General features: G+C 44.9%; 1 protein-coding gene across 1 annotated transcript; it reads left to right on the top strand.

Moving 5' to 3' along the window:
• The first annotated feature begins 3,105 nt into the window (after positions 1 to 3,105).
• Positions 3,106 to 4,498, top strand: LOC124672623. Its single transcript, XM_047208824.1, has 2 exons — positions 3,106 to 3,113; positions 3,892 to 4,498. The coding sequence occupies exons 1-2, from the start codon at positions 3,106 to 3,108 to the stop codon at positions 4,496 to 4,498; spliced, it is 615 nt and encodes a 204-aa protein (XP_047064780.1).
• The last annotated feature ends 7,113 nt before the right edge of the window (positions 4,499 to 11,611 follow it).

Genomic DNA, 11,611 nt, shown 5'->3' with positions numbered 1-11,611 from the left:
TGGTCTCTCTAAAGTCTAGATAATTTCTAGTATTGAGTTTTGAACAACAAGGAAGACGGTGTAGAGTCTTATAATGTTTACAATATGTCTTTTATGTGAGTTTTGCTGCACCGGTTCATCCTTGTGTTTGTTTCAAATAACCTTGCTAGCCTAAACCTTGTATCGAGAGGGAATACTTCTCATGCATCCAAAATCCTTGAGCCAACCACTATGCCATTTGTGTCCACCATACCTACCTACTACATGGTATTTCTCCGCCATTCCAAAGTAAATTGCTTGAGTGCTACCTTTAAATAATTCAAAATTTATCACCTCTTATTTGTGTCAATGTTTTATAGCTCATGAGGAAGTATGTGGTGTTTATCTTTCAATCTTGTCATTTACTCTGGACGGACTTTCAGAATGGACTAGTGGCACATCCGCTTATCCAATAATTTTGCAAAAAGAGCTGGCAATGGGGTTCCCAGCCCCAATTAATTAACTTGCATTAATAATTCTCTTCTCATGTTTTGCTCTGATTCATCAGTAAGCAACTTAATTTTGCAAATAGACACTCCTTCATGGTATGTGATTGTTGGAAGGCACCCGAGGATTCGGTTAGCCATGGTTTGTGTAAGCAAAAGGTTGGGAGGAGTGTCATCCATAAATAAAGAAAAATTAAACTAAAGTACATGTGTAAACAAAAGAGAAGAGGGATGATCTACCTTGCTGGTAGAGATAACGTCCTTCATGGGAGCCGCTCTTGAAAGTCTGGTTGATGAGGTAGTTAGAGTGCCCACTACCATTCGTTGACAACAACAAACACCTCTCAAAATTTTACTTTTATGCTCTCTTTATGTTTTCAAAACCAAAGATCTAGCACAAATATAGCAATCAATGCTTTCCTCTTTGAAGGACCATTCTTTTACCTTTTATGTTGAGTCAGTTCACCTATCTCTCTCCACCTCAAGAAGCAAACACGTGTGTGAACTGTGCATTGATTCCTACATACTTGCATATTGCACTTGTTATATTACTTTGCATTGACAACTATCCATGAGATATACATGTTATAAGTTGAAAGCAACCGCTGAAACTTAATCTTCCTTTGTGTTGCTTCATGAGTTAACTCTTATGCAAGACTTATTGATGCTTGTCTTGAAGTACTATTCATGAAAAGTCTTTACTTTATGATTCAGTTGTTTACTCATGTCATTACCATTGTTTTGATCGCTGCATTCATTACATATGTTTACAATAGTATGATCAAGGTTATGATGGCATGTCACTCCAGAAATTATACGTGTTATCGTTTACTCGCTCGGGACGAGCAGAAACTAAGCTTGGGGATGCTGATACGTCTTCGACGTATCGATAATTTCTTAAGTTCCATGCCACATTATTGATGATATCTACATGTTTTATGCACACTTTATGTCTTATTCGTGCATTTTCTGGAACTAACCTATTAACAAGATGCCGAAGTGTCAGTTCATGTTTTCTGCTGTTTTTGGTTTCAGAAATCCTAGTAACGAAATATTCTCGGAATTGGACGAAATCAACGCCCAGGTTCCTATTTTCCCCGGAAGCATCCAGAACACCCGAGAGTCGCCAGAGGGGGCCACACAGGCCCCAGATGATAGGCCGGCGCGGCCCACCCCCTGGCCGCGCGGCCCTATGGTGTCGCCACCTCGTTGACCCTCCGACGCCGCCTCTTCGCCTATAAGAAGCCCCTCGACCTAAAACCACGATACGAAAAAAACCACGGTACGAGAAACCTTCCAGAGCCGCCGCCATCGCGATGCCAAGATCTGGGGGACAGGAGTCTCTGTTCCGGCACGCCGCCGGGACGGGGAAGTGCCCCCGGAAGGCTCCTCCATCGACACCACCGCCATCTTCATCAACGCTGCTGTCTCCCATGAGGAGGGAGTAGTTCTCCATCGAGGCTCGGGGCTGTACCGGTAGCTATGTGGTTAATCTCTCTCCTATGTACTTCAATACAATGATCTCATGAGCTGCTTTACATGATTGAGATCCATATGATGAGCTTTGTATCGCTACTAGTTGTGTGCTACTCATGTGATGTTATTAAAGTAGTCTATTCCTCCTGCATGGTGTAAAGGTGACTAGTGTGTGCATCGTGTGGTTCTTGTCGTAGGCTATGATCATGATCTCTTGTAGATTGTGGAGTTAATTATCATTATGATAGTATTGATGTGATCTATTCCTCCTTCATAGTGTAATGTGGACAGTGTGTGCACTATGTTAGTTCTTGGTTTATTTTGCAATGATCTATTATGCTCTAAGGTTATTTAAATATGAACATTGAATTGTGGAGCTTGTTAACTCCGGCATTGAGGGTTCGTGTAATCCTACGCAATGTGTTCATCATCCAACAAAAGAGTGTATGTAGCACATAAGAGAAAGAGTTATTTATTATGCGATCAATGTTGAGAGTGTCCACTAGTGAAAGTATGATCCCTAGGCCTTGTTTCCAAACATCGAATCTCCGTTTATTTACTGTACTGTTGCATGTTTACTCGCTGCCATATTTTATTCAGATTGCTATTACCACTCATATACATCCATACTACTTGTATTTCACTATCTCTTCGCCGAACTAGTGCACCTATACATCTGACAAGTGTATTAGGTGTGTTGGGGACACAAGAGACTTCTTGCTTTGTGGTTGCAGGGTTGCATGAGAGGGATATCTTTGACCTCTTCCTCCCTGAGTTCGATAAACCTTGGGTGATCCACTTAAGGGAAAACTGCTGCTGTTCTACAAACCTCTGCTCTTGGAGGCCCAACACTGTCTACAAGAATAGAAGCACCCGTAGACATCAGTAGTCAAAAGAGGCAGGAGTGTATTCAGCCACAAAACGGAGTTTCCATGCGTGAAGCAACCAAAAGATAGCACGATGGAGGCATTCTAGACAATCCATCACATGCGTGAATCTGTACGGGATCATCGGCTACTTGTGGAGCCATTTATTCTTACAAGCTGTGTCAAGGACTTTGCGAACTATAGCGAGGAAGATTTCAGATTCGAGTTGTATCGCATTCAGCATAAGCTTTGGCAACTCATTAGGAAGGGTGTCTGCAGTTCGGAGGGGTTGTTCTACTATGGCGATGTAAGACCAAGTCAGTGACAAATAGAAGAGATTTGTCATCTTCAGGGCGACCACCGGGACTTCATGACGTTTGATGGCCTCCGCCCGTTCCCTCGATAATTTGTATGATGAACTTTCTTAGGTTTAGTTTTGAATGATCTATAAGTATATTGACATGAATTTTATGTGTACAAGTAAATTAGACCAACAAAAGCAAGATACATATAGCATCGGTTGTATAATTTGTTGGAACATTTTCCTCATACGTACCACATAATGTATAAAAACTCGTGGAACATATTCCATAGCAAACTTGCGATGTGTAGTCACCTTTTGTTTGACAAGTATTCTACATTTGTACATTGCAACTTTAGAAAATATTCCGTATGAATGCTGGATTATTCATATATAACCGGGTGGGTGATCACATCCATCCAAATAATATAATGAAGCAAATTAGCCCTCCTTGTGGTTTAGGCATACTGAAAGACAACCTCAGCACAGACAGCATTTCGCTCAGAAATGAAAAACAGAGGGAGTTGTACCATACTGCAATACCCTGCGTAGCGTCCACAAGCGCCTTCACCACCAACAAGCCGTTTTTCTGCCCTAAAATGCACACGAATTTCCAAACAACCAAACTGAAAACCCATTGGCAAGAAACCTCGGACCAGGCGCCAAATAATTAAACGAGAACCTCGGCAAATATAACGGGATTCAGCTCGATCCTAATCAACGCATCACAATCACGGACACACATACCATAGCCATCTAGGCAACACATCAAGAAACCCTCTAGGGATCGATCAAGTAGAGAATTCACCATGAAGGGGAGGAAGAAGCATCACGTCCTGTCCTGCTGCCTGCTGATCGCGGTTCTCATCATCCTCGGCATCCTCGCTCTGGTGCTCTACATCCTCTACCGCCCACTCCCGCCGCGCGTGCTGACCTCGCCGGTGGAGCTCGGCGTGGAGGACTTCAGCCTCCTCCCGCCGTCGCTGACGCTGACCGCGTCGGTGCACGTGGAGGTGGTCAACCCCAGCCGCTCCCCGTTCCGGTACGGCGAGACGGTCACGGCGGTGACCTACCACGGAGAGCCGGTCGGGACGACGGTGGTGCCGGCCGGCGGGGTCGGCGGGCGGACCACGACGTGGGTCACGCCGCTGACCGAGGTGGACGGGGTCAAGGTGGCCGCGAACCCGCACTTCGCCGGCGACGCGCTGTCCGGGACGCTGCCCTTCGTGGTCATGGTGAGGCTGGACGGCAAGGCGCTCGTGCTGCGCGCGTTCGAGGTGAGCGCCACCGTCGAGATCGTCTGCTACGTCCAGCTCTACGTCTTCCGCGAGGACAGCAGCTCGCGCTGCGTCGCCACCGTCCGTGCTGGCCCTCAACGCAAATACTACTAGCTAGTAGCTACGCGCATGCATGCTACACCGCGCCACCTGATCGATGACTACATGATGGGCTTACGAGTGTGTAATCTATTTTTTTCTTTATTTGCAGTGTGGCCTAAGAGCACTAAGTATGACGGAAAAGAAACGCTTCTCTGAAATCAAGAACGCTCTTTCACAAAAACTCCATCAACTCAAAAATAATTGACTCAAATTTATCTATATACGGATGTACGAGTGCGCATTTCAAAAATAAGTGACTCAAATTTATCTAGATATCGACAACACCTCCACAAATCAAGAACGCACGTTCACAAATATGTATGCATCCAACACTCAACGTGAGTTACTGATAGTTGAAGTAGTTCACATAAATCTGTGATGTCCTCTTTTTTGACATATCTAAAATAAAAATTTCATAGAGGAAAAGAAGTAGAGGAGAAGTTCTTGAAGTAGACAACATTCTAATCTACAAATGTGTAAATTTTAAGAACGAATATGCTATATTTTGTACTCAGCAAAAATAACAAATCGTGTTGATCACTAGTGAATACTGAACAGTAATAAACAGTACACTATAATCTAGATTTTGTCATTTTGAGATTTTGCCATTTTTACTGAGGGTAAAATACTGTGTATTTCAACCTGAAAATTCACACATTGATAGGTTCCAACATTCTGTAGTTTCTTCAAAATTTTATGAAACTAGTTGAATACCCGTGCGTTGCTACGGAAGAATAATATATAATATTTAGACAATCGTTGGATTGTGTCTCTATTTTATGTCATGAGCGGCATGCCCGTTTTCGACCGCTTGGCTCACAATATTAATATCTTCCTCTTGCTTCCCCCTCTCTCGTAACTTCTAAGAATACCTTCCATTTGGTTTCTTCTTGGTATCATTTTCATATCAAAATAGGGTTTTTTTTTCCTTCCAATGCTTTGTCTTTTCTATCTCCTCAGCAATTTATCCAGTGAATCTTGTCTATCTAATTTTATTATTAGTAGGCTATAATTGAATAATCATGTTGGTTTCTTTCGGATCTTAGATATGAAAAAACATTGAGCGGTACTTCTATGCTCACACATGTCACAAGCAAATGGTTCAATAGTAGCTACTTCCAACCGAACAGTCCAGAAATAGCTTGACGTCAATTATATTGGCCGAAGGAAACAGAGGGAATATTACTGAATTTCAAAAGGAGCCTTTGCAGGAAGACAGGACAATGGGCCGACTCCTCAGGACTGCTGGTTTGGCCGGCGATGGGCAGTTTGAGCTCTGGTGGCCTCCATCATCTGTTCATTACACTGGTGGCGGGAGGTAGACCTCGGCTGTAGGAGGCAGAGCTGGCATAGCTCGGACAGGACCTCACTGGCGGCGGAGAGGTCGAGGAGATGCGCGGATGCGCGAAGCAGCCGGGTGACGTCGCCAAAGCGCTTGTCTACTACGCGACGGGCAACGTTACACTGGCGAGCCGTGCACAAGGTAAGGTAACACCTTAGGCCATCTCCAACCGTGCGATCCAAACGGCGTGCGCGGCTGCGCGCGAGGCCGCGCCGTCGCCAAGGTGAAGCACGATGCGCGCACGTGCCGGCGCGCATCGTGCTCCACCTTGAACCACAAGTCCCCGTTGGGACTTGTGTCACTGTAGGCGGGGTGCTCTCGGAGGTCCGCCGGCAGCTGCGCGCGACGCCTCCGGATCTCCACGATGCGGGCGCCGGCGCCCGGATCGGCGGCACCGGAACCCGATCTGGGCTCAGGTGCCAGCCGTGGGGGAGGTGCACGTCCCCCCACGGCATTGGGACGCCGGCATCCCAAAACGTTTGCGCCACCGCTACGGTGACGTAGATCCGGTCGCGGATGGGAGGAGCCGGCGGCCCCATGTCGAACGCCGGCGGCAGGATTCGCCAGCTGCTGCCGGCCTCGTGGTCGTTGGTGGATGGCGGGAACTCCCGCTTCGGAGCCATGGCGGCGCGAAAGCTCGTGCGTGCGTGGGGCCGGAGTGGAGAGTGGAGACTGGATAGGGACAGTCCCACTCCCCAGTCCACATTTAATAGGACTGGGGCACCGATAGCTGGGCCAGCCAGGCGGACCAGACGGACACGCGAGGACACCGCGTGCCATCCGCGGCCACGCAAAAACCTGGCCCAGATTTGAGCCAGGTTTGGATCGTCCCGGACACCGGTGCCACGTATTTGCGATGCGTGGCCGCGTTAGGCCGCGGATTTGTCCGATTCGATCCATCCGGGCCACGTGGACGCTGCAGGTCATGCGTGGCGAGGTAGGCGGCGTCGTCATCGGCATGCCGCCGCTGGAGACGTTCGGCAGCTGGCATCGGCGCCAAGCCTCTCCACCACGTCAACCCGCTTCTGTTCGCCGTGATTTCCAACGTGGTTCTTGCTCGATGCGCTGAAATCCTCGACTTGGATCGTAGATTGATTTGATGCACGAGAACCAATCCCTGCTATATTTAAAGACTAAGAGAAGGAAGAGAAGGACTCGGTCCGTTCTGGATGCCTTGTTTTGATGAAACTCTGATTGCACCTATGCGTAGATTATGTGTAACAAGGAAATGATCTTCGCTGTGCAATCCAAAAAAGGGAAAGGATCTTCGCTGCCGCTGACGTACAAATTCAGAGCGATGTATTCATTTACGTTTAGATTACGTGGCCTGGCTCTCCGTGTACTAAATTGGGCACATCGGCAAAGGTAACCTTGGGTCGGCTGCACGGGCGACGCACAGGTCCCGGTTTTCTAGCGCTCGCACGGAGACGGTTTTCTTGGCGCGTTGTTGTCTAGTGTGCCGGACAATAGACGGAGATCCAGATCTTCTTGACGAACGACTCCGCAGTTACCATAAACTCCGTACAATAGCAAAGAAAACAGCTTACGGGTTAGAATCGGATGAGCATAATCGCCCTGGTCTGGAAGTTGGGCCGCATCGTTTTTTTCCTAGGCTCAGATGAAAACAGAATAAAAACAGACCCGTTTGTGACACCAGCCAGTCACCTATTGCAATTGCAATTTAATAGTAAAGACTATAAAATTAAAAGTTTTAAAATTTATGAACAAAAAGAAACTGGCATGGGCTACATGTAGCCCGGGCTACAGAAGAGGTTTTCGGTGGTATCATAAGCTTTTTTATAAGAGAGATCTAAGGTTCAATGGCTACCGTAGAGCAGTGGGCTTTCGCTTTTAGCTAGCGTGGGCTAGATGAACCAAGGCCGAGGCAATAATTCTTATCATCGGTGTGAAAATTCAATTCGGCTCCCGGATACGTATGCTCCCTTTACAAAAATAAAATCATAGTTTGAAGTATCGAAATTTTTTGATAATTTTTTTTACATGTACATCTTCTTAATATATATGTGTTTATCAAGTTTCACGAAAAACCAATATTTTTTGTGGTATATATAAAAAAGAGAAAACATATCTTGTGAAAATCATTATTTTTAGCATTTTGTTTTTTACACACGTCACAAGATAAGTTGATTTTTTATGAAACGACTTGTGAGGGCGTAGTACGTGAAGATATACGTGTGAATTTTTTTTTTCAATTTTTTGAAATTCAAAAAATATGTAAGATGTATTTCAAAATAGAGGGAGCATATGCTCCCATGTTCCAAAACACCACTCCCCGGTCAGTGTTTTTTGATTGTATATCCACTTTGCTGCATGTATGAACCAGTTGTGCATTGAGAAATGAGTTGATGCGTTTCAGATTTTGTTACTGTAGTACATTGCTGGGGGATTCTCTTTATGAATTGAATTTATATATGTTCAGTAGCAATTTTAGTTTGCTACTCTTTAGATGGTTTGCTATTTTGTTGGTGATTAGGAGGGAGTGAACCCAAAGCAATGCTAGCATTTTTGTTCCGTCTGCATTCTCAGAGGTGTGACGAAAGTTTTGATCAGTTGGCTAACATTTTAAGAAATAAATTAATATTCTTGTTCCACGCAAGAAGACAAATAAATTTGATAAGCTAAATCTCAGGAGCGAAATAACAATTTTATTTATTGCTGTTACAGTCACAGCCATTCAACAATCATATATAACGATCCCATGATCCACAAGCTCTTCGAACCATACAATTGTTTTCCCTCTCCTCAAACAGAGCCGTTCTCCAAAGTTTTACTTGGCCTTAATTATGGGAAGCTGATGGTTCCACTTCTCGCTGCAGTTCTGGACACATACCTCGGCATCGGCTGCATCTGCAAAATCGCAATGCAAGAACGAGATCATCAGAACAGAAAAGCAAACGATTGTTCTTTCATTCGTGTCACGGTGTCAATCAAAAGAAAAAAGAAACACAGATTTCAACCAGGAAGATCGTCCAACGGTTCGCTTACCGGCCGATGGTTTGGACAGGCCGCAGATCGTGAAGCGGGCGCAGCCTTCCCTGCATGAGTCGCCGGCGCCGGCACCGGCGGCGGCCTGGCTGGGGCTGCACTTGTTGAGGCAGAACGGGATGCAGAACACACGCGGCACGTGGTCGTCCCTGCACCCGTGGTAGCACTCCTTGTAGCACGCGCAGAACTCGGACTTGGCACTGGCAGCAACCTGCTGCTGCGTGGACAGCATGAGGAGGAGGAGCATGGACAGGACGGCAACGACGGCCGCTGTCGACTTCTTCGCCTCCATCTCCATCCTCTTACCAGCTACCGTCGCTTCTTCAGAACTCGTGTGTGACTGACTACTCGTAGTTTTCAGTGTGCGAGTTCTTATATGGTTTCCGAGGGCAAGATCGACATTTGATTTCACAGGAAATCTGACCAGTATGATTTCACTGCTATCGTATGAAATCGATCATGCGGCGTGCTTCGGCCAATGAATGATGCTCAAGGGGTAGTGTCATGTAGCCAGTTTTGCAATGGCATTCATTTCTAAACAGTCCCTGATGGTGCATCACTCCCTATGAAAGTAACATTGGGCCTTAAATTGATTAGACAAGCACATGCTTTTTTTTCTCCTAGACAAGTCCGTATGCAGCTGCCTGCTTTGATTTGGAAGAAAACAGAATGCAGTTTTGATACACTGCCGTTTATAGGTAATTGTCTGTTCAGAAATCCAACTCTCCCGTGCACGGGACGGGCCCAATCCATCTCTCCTTCTTTTCTATTGCTATTTCATGAATCAGATTCGCTCCCACCTACACTAGCTACAAAACTTAATATCCTTGTATATTTTGAACCGGAAATTCAATTTGTGAACCGTTTAAATATTTGAGTTTCTAGTGAAGGTAGCTTCAAAATGAGCCCTATATACCTCCGCAAAAAAATGAGCCCTATATTGAATAATTTTTGAAAGTTTTTGAAAATCAAAATTTGAAACTTAGTGAAACATGACGATACTTCATGAAACTTGGTGGCATTTTATTTGAAACATTGTTTTTTTTACTCTGCTTCGGATAATATTTGGCAATTGTCTTAGAGTCCACTTTGGAGACACAATTTTTTCCATCTAGTTTTATCAAGTTTTACTGTGTAACATCATGTTTCAATGTGTGTCGGAATTCAAATTTTGAATTTTATCAAAACAAACTTTTTTAGGCTTGTTTAAAAGATATCATCGAAAGAAACATACATATTTAAAAATATCATTAATCTAATATATATTCTAACAAATATGGCTATTTTAAATTCAGCAAAAGAAATTAAATCAATGTATAAAAAAGAGAAAGAAAGTAGTGTAGGTAGCCTTGCATGCAAAGATTCTCTTTATGTACTAATCTTAAAGCAGAGACAACGAAATGGAGGGTGTGGACGTGCACGGGAGGTCCTGTGCACGGAACAATCATCACCCTCATTGTCTGTTTCTTAATATCTCTTTAATTGTCACATTTCATTGACATGGCAGCAAAAAAACACTACCAAGCAGTTCATTGACATTGACATTGACATGGCGTGCTGCATTCCGACTGATAAGCTTCCTCTAACTAACAAGTGCGGGAAACACACAACCGCGCGGCTTTTCCGGCAAGCGTCTTCGGCTATAAAAGCTATGGCCGTAGCCATGGCAAGTAAAAGAAAAGAATAATAAATGTCCAAACAAGAACCAATATTTTGGTCATGACAAAGAAAATGGTAATATTACTTTTTTCTTAGGAAAAGCCATTCGGCACACTTTATTAATTAGGTAACACAATCCAGTCGTCCTTGAGGTTACTAATAATAAAACTAGAAGGTTCATCAAGCTAGGTACAAGAATGATTAGAACTAAGAGAAACATTAGCAAGCTCATGGGTTACCTAATTAGCTTTTCTATTATAATATTTGATAGATACATTATCAAAAGTTCAAAACCACTCCAAAAAGTATTGCGATCACCATATGTTGCCGCTGAAGTTGTAGCAGAATAACCTCCATTTTTCATAGTATCCGCCACATAGGCACAATCAGTTTGTAGGATAAAGTTATTCTGGCCATGGTCGCCAGATTGGAGGCGGCGGGAGTGGCGCCTACTCTGACCGGGGGCGTTTCCAGGCCGTGCCCTTTCCCGCCACTGCCCCGACCAGCTCGCCGCCTCGACGGAGCTCCAGCCAGTCCCCTTCCTCCCGCCTCTGCTGGTGCCGGACCGCGCGGAGATTGATGGTTGGATCCTACACCATTGTTGAACCAACCCTCTGTACGCAGATTTTTTCCAGCTGTTAGGCTGGTCATAGTGGGGAGTAACATAAGATGGTGTCATGCATAAGTTACTAGTTCATGTTACTACCTTCATAGTGGAAAGTAACTTAGAGATGGTATCATGCAAAGTCTCATTCATTAGTTTGTAGACTCATTTTATCTTGGGGTGTGTGATGTTATGGTAACATAGGTAGTTACCACCTCCCTCTCTTTCTTCATTTATTACTATGCCATGTCACCAAAATACCTTGAAATGCGTGATGTTACTACCTAAATTACTCCCACTATGAGCTGTCTTATGGCGTCCCGGACTCTATCGGCTGGCAAATCATGGGGATATGTGCTGCATGTTGACCAGGTTGCCACGTGCTCCATAGAGATGCCACGTATTGCAGTTTTCAGCGCGGTTGTATTGGTTTTGATTCCCTTCCGAATTGACAGCACACAGTACGTCCTTATACCAGCAACAGCTGAAGTTGTACGTCGGGCAGGCCCTTATT

Source organism: Lolium rigidum, chromosome 7 (genome assembly GCF_022539505.1).
Source record: "Lolium rigidum isolate FL_2022 chromosome 7, APGP_CSIRO_Lrig_0.1, whole genome shotgun sequence".
Taxonomy (NCBI): domain Eukaryota; kingdom Viridiplantae; phylum Streptophyta; class Magnoliopsida; order Poales; family Poaceae; genus Lolium; species Lolium rigidum.
Note: the sequence above shows the minus strand (reverse complement) of the source record. Positions and strands in the feature narration are given on the sequence as shown.